Raw genomic sequence first — 15,130 nt, 5'->3', positions numbered from 1 at the left:
GGTTGCAGATGAGGTAATTAATTCGCAAATAAAAAAGATGGGTGTACCACAGGTTGCAGAAGATAGTATATAAGGGCTGTGTTTTGGGGCGCTTTCATGGACCTGCCTGACTTCATTTCCGCTGGATAGTCATTGCTTTTTGACACTACAGCCCTGGATTCTGAACTCAGTCTTTTGCTGTTGCTTGGCATTTTAACATTGTTATTGAATTTGTTACTTTTAATATCTTTTGGACACAATAGACACAGTAGTACTTAGCATTTTATAAAAATGAACAGTACAATTAGTATATGTAGAATAATAAAGATGAAATATCCGAGAAGCCATTAAACTGGCTTAGAAACCTCTTTAAATCCTGGCTTTAGAAAGGATGAAAGGGTCTATGAATATGCATGAATGTGCAGTTTGGAAACACCCTCGTAATAAGACATCCAAAGGAAGCTAACCAACCATTTAAAATCATTATGCATCTGAAAGCTCTGGATGAGACACTAGAGCTGTCCAGGGTCCTGAATCTAGTGATACTTGTATTTATGGCGATCTTCAAATAAAATAAAATCAAATCTTCACACTTCAAGCATGATCTAGGTCATGTAATTCGTGTTATTGATTAGTATTTGATTTTAGTGCTGAATATCACCTTCAACACTACTGAAGGAATTTTTTAGGCTTTATCAAACAGTCTGGGAGCCCAGGAGAACCTTAGTAAAGTGAGCTGGGCCAACATGAATGCACACTTCGCAGGATGGAAAATTTGCAGGCGGTTTGATCAGCTTTGTCAGTGCATAAAAGTTTTTTTTATTGCGGACATGCTTTTATGGGATTTCTTTCTGTCCTTTCTTTCCTCTTACCTAACGTAATTCAGACAGCAAAGACTGCATGATATAATACCATTAGGACAAAAAGAGAGCAGTTTGCACACACACACACACACACACACACACACACACACACACACACACACACACACACACACACACACACACACGCCTACATAAACGGAGATATATATTTTTTCACTTAGACACCACAAGTACACTGAGACATGGAGCCCGTCAGTTCAGCTCAGCTCAGACGAGACAGCATGAGAACCGTGGGCGAGAGGGCGGCTTGTCTTACTCTATATGTGTGTGTGTGTGTGTGTGTGTGTGTGTGTGTGTGTTTGTGTGTGTGTTTGTGTGTGTGTGTGTGTGTGTGTGTGTGTGTGTGTGTGTGTGTGTGTGTGTGTGTGTGTGTGTGTGCTTGGTTTAATTGAGCCGTATGCATTTTTCAACATCCATGGATTGGATCCAGCTGTGGCACAGGCAGCCAAACTGCATGACATACAGGCTGGTGTTGTTGTTTTTTTTGTGTTTTTTTTTACAGACGAAGATTGAAAATTTTATGAACTTTAAATGGAAATAGAAAATGAATAAATAAAACAAACAAACAAATAAAAAAATAAATATTTAAAAGCTACCATTGTGGGGAGCATGTTATAGACCTTAAGGTATGAAATGATATGACAATGAATAATGAATGGGCATTCAGTGCCACCCAGATGAGGATGAGTTCCTTTTTAATCTGTTTCCTCTCAACCATTTTTGACAATTTTATACTTTCCGAAGTCACCACTGGCTTATTTATTAGAGATCAACTTATAGGTACTAACATATAAATTCACATTCTAGAACCCATATCTCTATAAAGATAGTTTGGTACAATTGTTAAAAGATAGGAATAAAACTGAATTGAAAATGATTTATGAAACATTTGTATTTATTTTTTACATATAATCTATAAACCATATACATTAGGGCGTAGAGAAAATGAGTCTCAATGGATTCAAATAGAATAATTATCTGAACATGCCCTTTGGCCAAGTATGACGTCACAGGTGAACCCCGGCTGACATCATTGGCACAAAGGAAGAACACCAACCTGCTATATTCTTTACATATAGATTCGATAAGATAAAATAAGTTATAATAAGATAAGAAAGAAGTTTAGTAATCAGTGCTCTATATGTCATTTATATGAAAAAACATAAAATACCGCATTTTGTATACATTTTGTTAATAATTGAGCCATCATTTGTCTTTTCTCTTTGCTGACGTAATGCTTTAACGTTACTTCTTCACATTATAATTCGTATAATTGAATTTACGTGAAATATGATATATGTCCATTTCCAGGAATTCTCCAGTGTAGGTTATGGCGGCCGGTGAAACGGTCCTGCGCAGACTCCAATAGAGAGAGAGAGAGAGAGAGAGAGAGAGAGAGAGAGAGAGAGAGAGAGAGAGAGAGAGAGAGAACTGTGCAGTGAGAGAGCATGATAGAGGAAGATATAGAGGGAAAGAGGAAGGATAAGGAGGAGGAGGAGAACGCACGGAGCGAACGGGGGGAGGAATTATAGTAGCACCGGTTCCTCTGTGAGCCATGTTGGATGTGTGTAAGTAGGGAAGATGCTGCGCCCGTGCACTACCCGAACGCGAGAGTAGATGCGAGCTTCCCGGGAGCATCGTGAGCGCAGACCGGGGGAGCACGGCGGAAGGAGTCGGGAGGCGACAGAGGACCTGGCGTCGGGAACGCGGGAGCGCGAGAGAGGGAGTGGGAGAGAGACTGAGAGAGAAGGGAGAGAGGGAGAAAGGGTGAGAGAAAGGATCTCGCCACACTAATGGCTGCACTGCTGCTGGGCTTCAGCTCGCCGCCGTCTCTCCTGCTGCACCTTCTGCTCTGCTCTTTGTTCGCCGTCGTCCCGGAGAGAGCAGCCACGCCGCGCCGCCACCACCCGGCCCCCGGAGACGCGCGGACACACGTCGGGAGCGCCTCGGAGATCCGCCCTGTATGGACGTCAGTGTGGCTAGGATCAAGGAACGAGATTCCAATCTCGCGATTCGGAGCTGCAGGAGTCTACGTGGTCTCTTCGCTGCTGGATTACAATGGGTCACCTGCATCAGGAAGAACGCCTCGGACCGGACGCTTTCATCAGCGGCTGCCCGGTGATGTACAGAAGGGCGTTGTTTCCCGTTTTCTCGCTTCTTTGCTTCAGATAGAAAAAAAGAGGTCCGTGCAAAGGACTAGGGCATGCTCATGTATGTGCCACCTCGACTCCGGGCGGGTCTTCATTCCATCCGTGCAACATGAGCACCAGGAACAGGGTTGCATCGATGCCCGTTTCGGTTTGGGTAAGAGCGCAAGAGGTTGGAGAACCGGGCCCAGGCGCAGCACGTTGCTTTCAGGACGGGAGTTTAGCGCTGTCAGGAGATGTCCTCAGCCGCCATCAATGGACAATTCAAATTTAAATGCGTCTGTAAGTGTTTTGGACGCTAATAAATGGGATGGAAGGAATCTATGTGTAACGGACTGTGCCTCACTCAATGCTATCGATCCCACAACAGAAGGCTGGAAAGGGTGTTTTCATGCAGCCTCTGGGAGTAGGACGCAACATCTTTCAGGAGCCTTGAACATGTGTATAAAGTCAGGCCGGCTTACAGGAGTCAGAATCGTGCCCACAGCTTTAAACGGGTATGGGCACCAAGCCAGTCGCGACCTAACGCGCAGGGATTGGAGCAGCAGAGAGAGCAACATCATCTCATGTACTGGCACTACTTTACCATCAATTTTCTCATTTAAAAATATCAAACAAATGGAAACCCCTATTCTAAATGCAAAGCTTAGAGATGAGAGAGGAAAATATAAGCAGTCCTATCGACAAAACCAAGGTAAGACATGCAAAGTTAGTTCAATTAATGACAGAAGACTCGTGTCACATCTCACTGAGTTTACTGGAAACCCTTTTTGCCCAGCTGACAGAGAGCCTAATTGTTCTTCGACATCTAATCTCATCTCTTTGTTTCCTGCCATGGAAAGCAACAAAATCTCTGACTCACCAGTTAAACATAGCGATAAAATTACTCACACTATGCCACAATTCCAGCTCTTGGCTCAGTTGAACTTCACTGAAACATCCTGTGACTTACATACTTACACTGAGACTTGGAATCGCCCGGATAATGAGACAGTACCAGATCTAAACTTTGTTAAAAGTTTGTTCATATGGAACTATAACAGTAACAACAACAACAATAAAAAACAGCAGACTAACTATAAAATCAACAGTAAAACAAGAATTTTTGAGACTTATAGCAAGGACAGCAAGGTTTCAGCACAAGATTCAACAGCGCATGTGCAATGTCCTCAATCTCACCTGGATTCCATCCCAGTGAAGAGTCCACACCCGGTGTGCGCTGACACCACCACCGGCGGCAGCTTATCCACCAACAGGGGAGCCAAGAAAACAGAATTAAAATCCGGTGAAGGGCTGCCATTACAAGCTGAGGCTGTCAGTCAGCATGTAGAGCAGGTTGGGGTCTCAGGGGGAAGGAGGAAGGGAGAAATGGTAGGAGAGGTGTGGGAGGAGAAGGCGGATAGCAGGGGGAAGGGTAACAGGCAGTATGGAAAGGGAGGAAGTAGGGAAAGAGGAGGGTGGGTGAATGTAGATAGCACAAAGAACGAGGCATCTGTAGGAGATACACATTTACTTGTATATGGAGGAAGAGGTCAAAGCAGCAATGTCTTGCAGACAGTAAGTCAGACAGTTAGAGGAGATGAGAACAAAGACTGGCAGCAAATCAAGGAAACCCAGGCGAAAGAAGATGAGTCAAAAAACAACAGAGACTTGGTGGAAAGCACTCCAAAAGAGTTTACAAGTAAGATAGAACAAACAGAGAAAGAAAGTAGCATGATAAAAATAGGTGAAAAATTAGCTGTCCCTCCTGTTAGACGCTCACGCAGAGCTGCTAATCGACACCCTCATTTCTCACAGTATAACTATCAGATTCAGGTGGCAGAAAACCAGCCTCCTAGTACCTCAGTTATATCAATGTTAGCAGAGGATCCAGATCCTGGGGAAGCAGGAAGGCTTAGCTACAGCATGGCTCCGTTAATGAACAGTAGATCCATGGACTACTTTCAAATTGATCCTATGACTGGGCTTATCACTACCACACATGTACTGGATAGAGAGCACATGGACTTGCATTACTTCAGAGTGACTGTTACAGATCATGGTTCACCCCGTTTGTCTGGAACAACAATGGTCACCATTGCTGTTTCCGACCGCAACGATCACTTTCCAATATTTGAACAAACAGAGTATCGTGAAACCATTCGAGAGAACGTGGAAGAAGGGTATCCGATCTTGCAGCTACGTGCTACTGATCTTGACTCGCAAGCAAATGCTAACATTCGTTACCGGTTTATTGGTGAAAGTGCGGCCACCGCTCGTTCCGCATTTGAAATTGATCCTCGATCAGGTTTGATCACCACCCGAGGTATTGTTGACCGGGAAGTCAACGAACGCTATACGTTACAGGTGGAGGCAAACGATCAAGGACGAGAGCCAGGTCCACGTTCTGCTACGGTTAACGTTCACATAACAGTTCTGGATGAGAACGACAACGTTCCGCAGTTCAGTGAGAAACGTTACAAAGTGTCAGTTCGGGAAGACGTGCGGCCACATTCAGAAATCCTGCGTGTCAGTGCTTCTGACGAGGACAAAGATGGAAACGCTGCCGTACACTACAACATTATCAGTGGGAACAGCAGAGGGCAGTTTGCAATCGATAGTGTTACTGGAGAAATACATCTCGTGGCACCACTGGACTTTGAAACCGAGCGTGAGTACACTTTACGATTACGTGCTCAAGATAACGGTCGCCCACCTCTGTCTAACAGCACTGGAATAGTTAGCGTACAAGTGACTGATGTAAATGACAATCCACCAATTTTTGTATCCACACCATTCCAAGCTACAGTGCTTGAGAGTGCGCCAGTTGGTCACTCCGTCCTGCACATACAAGCCATTGACACTGATAGTGGTGATAATGCACGGCTAGAGTATAGACTAACAGGAACAGGCTCAGACACACCTTTTGTCATCAATGCTGCCACTGGCTGGGTCACAGTGAGTTCTGAACTTGACCGGGAATCGGTGGAACACTACTTTTTTGGTGTTGAGGCCAGGGATTATGGTGTACCACCACTTTCTGCCACAGCGAGTGTTACTATCACTGTGATGGACGTCAATGATAATCGTCCAGAGTTTGTGCAGAAAGAGTACTATGTCCGTCTTAATGAGGATGCTGCAGTTGGAACGAGTGTTGTTAGCGTGACAGCAGTGGACCGTGATGTCAACAGTGCAGTCACCTACCAGATCACCGGTGGAAACACGCGTAACCGTTTTGCTATCAGCACAGCCGGTGGAGCTGGCCTTCTTTCCCTGGCACTGCCACTCGACTACAAACAGGAGCGGCGATACGTGCTAACAGTCACTGCTTCTGACAGAACACTTCATGATACCTGTCAGGTACATGTGAACATCACGGATGCGAACACACACCGGCCAGTGTTCCAGAGTGCTCACTACTCTGTGAGTGTGAATGAGGATAGACCACCTGGTAGCACCGTAGTGGTAATAAGTGCTACCGATGATGATGTCGGTGAGAACGCCCGGATCACATACTTCCTCGAAGACAACATTCCGCAGTTCCGAATTGATCCTGCAACAGGTGCAATCACACTCCAAGCTGAGTTAGACTACGAACATCAAATGACATACACTCTAGCCATTACAGCTCGTGACAATGGAATACCACAGAAATCAGACACAACCTACGTCGAAGTCAACGTGAATGACGTGAATGACAATGCGCCACAATTCTTTAGCCCACATTACCAGGGTGGAGTCAGTGAAGACGCCCCGCCTTTTACAAGTGTCCTACAAATCACTGCCACTGATCGAGACGCTCATGCTAATGGTCGTGTGCAGTATACTTTTCAAAACGGAGACGATGGTGATGGCGATTTCACCATTGAGCCCACTTCTGGAATTTTGCGAACCGTGCGTCGACTTGATCGTGAAAGCGTGCCGTTTTATGAACTCACAGCCTTTGCAGTCGACCGTGGCGTTCCACCACAACGCACACCTGTCCGTATTCAGGTCAGTGTCATGGATGTTAATGACAACGCACCCGTGTTCCCTGCTGATGACTTTGAGGTGCGGGTGAAAGAGAACAGTGCAGTCGGGTCAGTCGTAGCCCAGATTACAGCCACGGATCCAGACGAAGGCGCTAACGCTCAGATTATGTACCAAATTGTTGAGGGTAACATTCCAGAAATCTTCCAGATGGACATCTTTTCGGGAGAGCTCACATCCCTGATTGACTTGGATTATGAGGCACGGAACGAGTATGTCATTGTTGTCCAAGCCACATCAGCACCACTAGTAAGCCGGGCCACGGTGCGAATCCGACTTATCGACCAAAATGACAACAGTCCACAATTGAAGAACTTTCAGATCATATTCAACAACTTTGTGTCAAATCGTTCCAATACTTTCCCGAGCGGAGTTATAGGGCGCGTTCCAGCCCACGACCCAGATGTAACGGACCGCCTCTACTACACCATTGAGCATGGTAACGAGCTGCACCTGCTGCTGCTCAACCACACAAGTGGAGAAATCCGACTCAGCAGTGAACTGGACAACAATCGTCCACTGATCGCCCACATGATCATCAGCGTCACTGGTAAGTCAGGAACAGAGGGAAAGGGGGATGGGAGTAAGAATTGTATTCAGTAGAGAAGGTACAGAGAAGAGGAAGTGAAGCAAGGACATAAGGATAGTGTCAAAATGATCTACATAACCTTTTACTTCTGTGTAATTGTCTTGTTGGATTTAAATTAGCCTGACAAAGGCAGCACTTGGTCAGTACCCGAGATTATTGTCTAAATTAATGAGAGAGAGGGTAAAGCATAAAAGGAGAAAAATGAAAGACTGTTTAGAGGAATCTGACTCTTGATTTAGACCATAAAAGCATTTTCAGATCATTGTGAATTGCATTATGGGCTAATGGTGGCTTTCTGGTATCAGCAGGTAACAATAGAGAGTAATGGTGGTTAAGTGCTATAGGCAGAAGCTGTAAAGACAATGTTGTGCTCGTAGAAGCAAATAATTAAAGCAGTATCGTGTGTGTGGGCACATTGAGGTTATAGGTTTATCTGGTCTTAATTTGATCATAATTGAGCTGGCATTAGAAGAAACGCAAAAAAATTCACAGCTTTACTTATTTTGATGGCCACCAGGATGTGTATCTTTTTTTCAGGTCTTCCACAAGATTAAATGTGGTGGTTTGTGTGTATGTGTGTGCGTATCACATTTCTGAGGTTTCAGTTCTGATTCAAGCTGCAGTCAAAGCCAAGTCAATTAGATTTTGGCATGCGTTCTGCTTTTACCTGTCAGGCTTTCTTCTTCTGCTGCGAAACCCACTTTCACTCTGTCCTCCGTTCACTTGTTTTTTCTGCTCTTGTACACACATCTCTCTCTCTCTGCTAGTGTTGCTCACCTCTCCTCTTCTCGACTGAAGAGATGGATTAGTGTATAATATTATTGAGGAGCTGACCTAACACCACCCTACTTCAGTCTGTGTTGATAGTAAGCAACAGGACAAAGAACAAAAAATAGGTTCATTATGAATGAATGAAAAACACCCCTTGTGTCTATGTTTGTCTCTATGTGTGCAATTTATTACAAAATACTAGCCTGTAGATAGTGATGAGGCCTCTGGGAATCTTGACACAGTTGTATATCACAAGGGTAGAATTAAAAATGAATTGAAGTTGTGTTGCAAACTTTTACACACTCATTTATTTAAAACTGGAAAACAGGACAGTTAATTTTTAATCAAATCCACCAAAATGAAGTTTCCACAATTTCATGTATGTAATCAATCATTTAAGACATAGATGCTTTAAAACATTTTCACCAGCTACGCTGTTTCTCAAGGCAAATTCATTTTTTCATTATAATGAGAACGCAAATTGGAAAAAAGAAAATCAGACCTACTACAGTAATTGCCTCTCTACTTATTTTTGCTTTCCTCTGAACCACAGAATGACTCATGATATGTTTATGTGCATGCTTTTCTGACGCTTTTCTTTACCACATTGGGAAATTTTTATAAATTTTCCAGAACACTTCCAGTTACAAGGTTTAATGTAATGTTCTCGTTTGTGCAGCAAATATAGTTTATTAGTGATTTAGCCAATTATCAGTGTACAAATCAAATGCATGCATCATTGATATTGTGGATTTTTCTGTGGTGAGATGTTTTACACACACGCCCACACAAGCACACAAACACACACTAACACACACTAACACACACTAACACACACACACACACATATATATATATCTATATCAGTAAAAAATCCTTTTTACTGTAAATATATTTAGGGGTGTAACGGCACACATATTTGCAAAGACATTTTTGCTACAGGGCTTTCGGTTCTGTACAAATGCGATCATTTTTACGTAAGGAACATAGTTAGAGTGTGAGTTTCCTCAGGAATGTATAACGTGGCAGACCACTTTGTGTCAGTTTGTGTAGTCTCCACCTGGCCCTTTCAGTGCTTTGTAGAGTTTTTTATTATTATTTTTAAACTTCAAAACATACACAAAATTGACAGGGGTATAAAAAAGAAACTAGAGTTAATGTAATGTCCCTCTTTACCGGAAATTAAATTTTTTGCGGATGCATGAAAGCGCTAAAGAATCATTAGCGCTAGCGTTAGCACTATAAATTCAAAATGAAAATGTAAATGTAAACTGTTTAAATGTTGATCACAAATAAAAATAATAAACTGCGTTATTAAAAAAATGACAATCAATTTTATGTTTTGCATTTCTTCCCCCTACCGAATTTGTATATAAATAAATAAATAAATAAATAAATATATATATATATATATATATATATATATATATATATATATATATATATATATATATATATATATATATATATATATATTAGGGAAATATTTTGAAAAAATCTCCAAACAGACGATTTTGCAGGTTCTTTTTTTTGGTAAGAAGACTGTCTGCATTTGTGTGTGCAAATAAAGTTTAATGAAGTCATATAGCCAGCCAAATTACTCTGTGTGTGCTCTCTCTCTGTCTTTCCCTCGCTCTCTTTTTCTCGCTCCCCTTTTTTTTCTGTCTCTCCCTCCCTTCCTCTCCCTTCTCTATTTGTTTTAATTTACTGAGGATTCAGCTCTCAGTGTACAACTGACATAAAAAAACAAAAAAAACAAGAACACCTTAATCACCTTAACCAGAGCACAGTCTGTGCATGTATCTGTACGTGTCTGTTCATGAGTGTCAGTATCTGGGACTGTGAGTGCATTAATATGATTTGTGCATGTTTGTGTACATGCATTTAATTTAATGTTGCTGTAATATATCCAGGACGATGTGTATGTGTTGCGTGAAGACAAGATGAAAGCTTTTTCGCTTTCTCATTATATCTATTATACAAACACACGCACACAAAACAACACGGCCAAAGGCAAGCAGACTCAGCAAATTGTACAAAACGAGTGGTTATCACTCCGTTACTCACAATTCAGCACAAATTCTGTTTTTAACTTCTCCCCCCTGGTCAAAATAAGTGGTATATTTATCAGTACTGGGGAATCCTACTTAAGGTCAACGTTACAAATGCAGCTCATTTATGCAGAGTAGAAATGTTTTGCCATTTGCCATTGTATCCCATATTGTCTCATTCATATTCGATAAATATGATTTTTATGTTGAGTTACATACAATGGTTGATCATTGTAGTCAATAAGTAAAATTTAATTAAACTAAATAGCATTCAAAATGCAAAACGCAGCACTCTAAAATAATCCTACTGAAATGAATGTTGATGTAGTATTGACGCTAGAATACTACATAGTATATAGGACTATTGAATTGAATTATATCAATCAATCCTTTGCAGACATCTTTAAAAGCAGCTTCATAGAAACTGCAAGTTTGTAGCTATAAAGGTGAAATGCAGGCTTTTAATACATGAGTCATTTTATTAAGATATTTTATGCATGAGTCACAAACACTGAGCATAAAAGTTCTTAAAAGACAAACTCATACTCCTCTGGGCAATACAGCAGAGTAATATTTGTTTATTATGTATGTGATGAATTGCAAAACAGATTTCCTGCAAAAGGAAAACCAAACAGTACTGAAGATACATTGCTGAAGTACACATACAAAATATGAAAATATTGTAAAGGTCTCTAGAGGAGCAAATCATAAGACAGGGTAAAAAATGTATAATCAAAAGGGATGTTAGTCAAAAAAGAGATTCCTTTCTACAAAGGCAAGGTTCTTTTTTTTTTATGTACAAACAGTTCCCAGGATAAAGAACCATCAAACTGCATGGAGTCGGGATCCTGCATTAAAGGAAGAATATAAGAAAAAAAAATACAAAGCACAATTATTTAGTTGTTTGTTTTTTTTTTCTTTCAACCAGAACCCTTGACATTTACTAACTTTATAATAAGAAAAATCTCTTCTTATTAATATAAACATCAATCCAACTCTCTATAAATATATACTGGCTAGTTATAGGTGACTATTTACCACCTAAAAGACATGTCAGCATGAATCACATACTTATTACTGTAATCTATCTGTTGCTATATACACTTGTAATTATTTAAGCAGTTTGTATTGTGCCGGCTTCTATCAGTATTCGGTTTGTATGTTCAGAATTCTTTTTTTTGCTAGCGTTTGAGACATTTTGAGATTAGCGCTAAAGTAAGTTATCCTTAAGTTTTCTAGGCAAAAGGGTATCTTATTTAGAGCAACTAAAATAAGAGTGTGGTTTGAGACAGATGTCCTATTCTTTTGTTAAGCTTCGTTGTATGTACACACTTGTAGCAAATATAAAAAAAGACTTTATTCTATTTTACTTGATTTCCGAGTTTAAAACTATTTTTTTACCAGAGATTTTAATACATTATTACACTGTGTATGTTAAGTAAACAAAGTGGAAACTTACACATCCACTGTTATAATTATACTACTAAGTAGGAGCTCACATTTCTACAGCTGAACAGACAGATGTGATGTTTCTATTAGATGTGATGTTAATATATGCTAAAAATAATAGACAGTATATATTTTAGTTAGTGTAGATGTCTGTGTAGTGAGAACTACCCAATTCTGGGGCAACTCTCAAGACAACCAGAGAACCAATGCTCAGGTGTTTTCTTAGACTGGACACTATATAACCAAACATATGCAAACAGCTGAGACCACAGCTACACAGGAGTGTTTCCTGAACTGTTTTACAATGTTGGAAGCACGGTCTTTGTAATGTGTAGCATTATGATTATTATTCTCTGCAAGTAAGAAGCCCAAATCTGTTCTAACATGACTATGTCCCTATGCACAAAGCGAGCTCTATGAAAACATGGCTTGCCAAGTTTGCTGTAAAGGAACTCGAGCGTTCTGCATAGAACATTTTTGGGACAAACTAAAATGGTAGTTACCTGCTAACCATCTATGGCTCCTAGTTATTGCTTGAACTCACTTATGCTTTCTGTGGCTGAATGTCTAGAAACTGCCTTAGCATTTCAAAAACTATCCTAAAACTAGTAGAACACTTGCCAGGAGAGTGGAGGATATTATAACAGCAAAGAGTGACTACATTTGGAATAAGTTGTTCAAAAAAGCCCATACGGTCAGAGTCACATAATTTTGACTGAAGAGTGACAAAAGCACCTGACAAATAACTTATTTTGTACAGTTTTTCCCATGTATTTCCACATAAACACAGCTTATAATGTGTTATTTTCTTAACCTGAAAAGTGGCTCTACTAATTATTTGGGTTACACCTTTTTGGAACTCTCTCTCTTTCTCTCTTTCTCCTTCTCTCTCTCTCTTTCTCTTTGTAACTTAACACTTCAAATATTTTACTTCCCAAGTAAATAAAGCCTACAAAAATAAAGCACACTTCAAACACACAGACGCACATGTATTTCCTCCCAGCAGTATAAAGAGTCTAAAATAAACTTTACATTAGTGTGAAAGGGTTAGGCGCTTTATTAAATATTAATCAGTTAGACAGCGAGAGAGAGAGGGAGAGAGAGAATGGAAGATAAACAGAAGAAAAGTAGATGGACTGAAAGGAAGAAGATAATCAACAGAGACACTGAAGTAAAGGAATAAGAGAGACAGAGAGAAAGAGTAGTATTAATTTATATTCTATGTAACAGAGAGCTGTACATTAGGGGTTGCCTTGCACACTCAGCACATACAACCAGCTTCAGCTGTGATGGTGATGCAAAAGTGATGAAAACAAAAGAAAAAAAAGAGGTGTGAAAAGGTCCAGACTCCTGGTCTGTGAATAAGGCTAACTCCTGTATTAATGCACTGTAATTACCACAGGCTGAAACAATCTGCTTTTTGTTTAGTGATGACATAAGCGAGGATTCGATATTTTGCCAGGAAACAGACATACAGTACACACACACACACACACACACACACACACACACACACACACACACACACACACACACACACACACACACACAAATACAAATACTTATGATTATTATTTTGTATGATGTGTGACACATTATGCATATTAGTCTGTAATAAGGTATAATTTGCAGATTTAATCTCCATGTCTAATATATTTATGGTATTATATGATTATAAGTATTAACTGTATTCATTTGTGTATATTAGCCTGATTTTATGCGAAAGACCGGGTAAACCAGGAGAAATTGTATTAACTCTTTTACCATCATTTTGTGTGTGCCTGTTTATGTGTGTGTGTGTGTGTGTGTGTGTGTGTGTGTGTGTGTGTGCGAGCAAGAGGTCAACAGGGAGTCAGTCCCCATAATCCTGTAATAAAACCAGCTGCCACATCTTCCCTCCCCCACACCACACTCCCTAACTCTCTCTCTTTTTTTTTGCTTTCATTTCTTCATACTATTCTTTCAATCATTCCTTATCCCCTATTTCCTTTTTGGTTCAATCATATTATTGCTCTCCTCTTCTATAATTCCCCTACTCTCTTCGTATCTCCATCGAGTTCCATTAAAGTTGCATATGACATTTCTTTTCCGCATGTTCCTTTGCTACCTTGGGATTAAAAGTGTTCTTTATCACACAGAAAGCAAAAAATAAAAAAAAAATAGGGCTTTGAATCACTAATTGCTCTCCACAGGAACAATGTGTTGTTTTTATGTGGTAAAATTCTGGATCTTTGGGTAATTTGGCTTGAGATGAATACCCAAGCTTTTTTTTCCCAACCTAATCTTTACATGATGCATCTGTAGAGTTTGCACCATTACTTCTGGGATGTATTTCCCTGTACTGAGGAAACAGCAGAAGACTGGGAGACTGGAAACTCACTTATAATGGATGCCAAAGGGCAATTATTGGTTTCTGTAAATAAATGCTTCATATATTACTCTGTAATGGGAATTCTGGTAACTTACCTTCAGAAAAGGAAAAAAAAGATTCTTCTAAAAGGTTCTTCTGGTTTGTTTCTGTAAGAAAGCTCTTGTACAGAGGGTTTCCTTTGCACAAAAGGTTCCAAATTAAAACTAGAACTGTTAACCCTCCAAAAAAGCATTGAGCAAGTGTACGTCTTAGTTCACATTACATCATCTGTCACAGATGGAACCAGTACATACATGTTTAAATGTCCACATCAACAAAACATAAAAATACCATGTCTGAAGGATTCAATCATACAGATGTAAAGAAATTAATCCATATAAAAAGAAATTAAACAGTCACTCATGTTTTTTTTTGTGTTCTTGCCTTCTACGGCTACTATAGTTCTACCAAATAATTATTTCTGAAGCAACTCATCACTTGTAAGGTTTAACAGTATTCCTTGTCTATCTATCTATCTATCTATCTATCTATCTATCTATCTATCTATCTATCTATCTATCTATCTATCTATCTATCTATCTATCTATCTATCTATCTATCTATCCATCCATCCATCCATCCATCCATCCATCCATCCATCCATCCATCCATCCATCCATCCATCCATCCATCCATCCATCCATCCACCCACCCATTATATGGAAATCTGCCAGTAGGCAGATTTGTTTGTGCTTTTCAAACATTCATTTCACATTTAGTACCCATTTCCTGACATAATATCCTCCAATCATCTCGAAAGATGGTAGATTTTGGATTGGGAGATTTGTGTTCTTTCAGTGGTAATTTAGGTGAGGTGAGAAGGCCTGGGGTGCAGTCAGTGC

At 40.2% G+C, this 15,130-nt stretch overlaps 1 protein-coding gene across 3 annotated transcripts in view; it reads left to right on the top strand.

Annotated features, from left to right (window-relative positions):
* The first annotated feature begins 2,227 nt into the window (after positions 1 to 2,227).
* The window catches only part of celsr3 (cadherin, EGF LAG seven-pass G-type receptor 3), a 60,706-nt gene continuing 47,803 nt past the window's right edge, over positions 2,228 to 15,130 (top strand). For 2 of the 3 annotated variants that reach the window (XR_014535898.1, XR_014535899.1), the window contains exon 1: positions 2,228 to 7,568. Coding sequence is in view for 1 of the 3 variants with exons in the window: in XM_083555298.1 (XP_083411424.1) it covers positions 2,657 to 7,568 (4,912 nt within the window). In the remaining 2 variants the exon portion in view is untranslated. The remainder of the gene's footprint in view (positions 7,569 to 15,130) is intronic. The other variant, XM_083555298.1, reaches the window with a different exon arrangement.

This window comes from Silurus aristotelis (assembly GCF_946808225.1).
Source record: "Silurus aristotelis genome assembly, chromosome: 11".
Taxonomy (NCBI): Eukaryota; Metazoa; Chordata; class Actinopteri; order Siluriformes; family Siluridae; genus Silurus; species Silurus aristotelis.
This window is presented reverse-complemented; position numbering and strand designations above follow the sequence as displayed.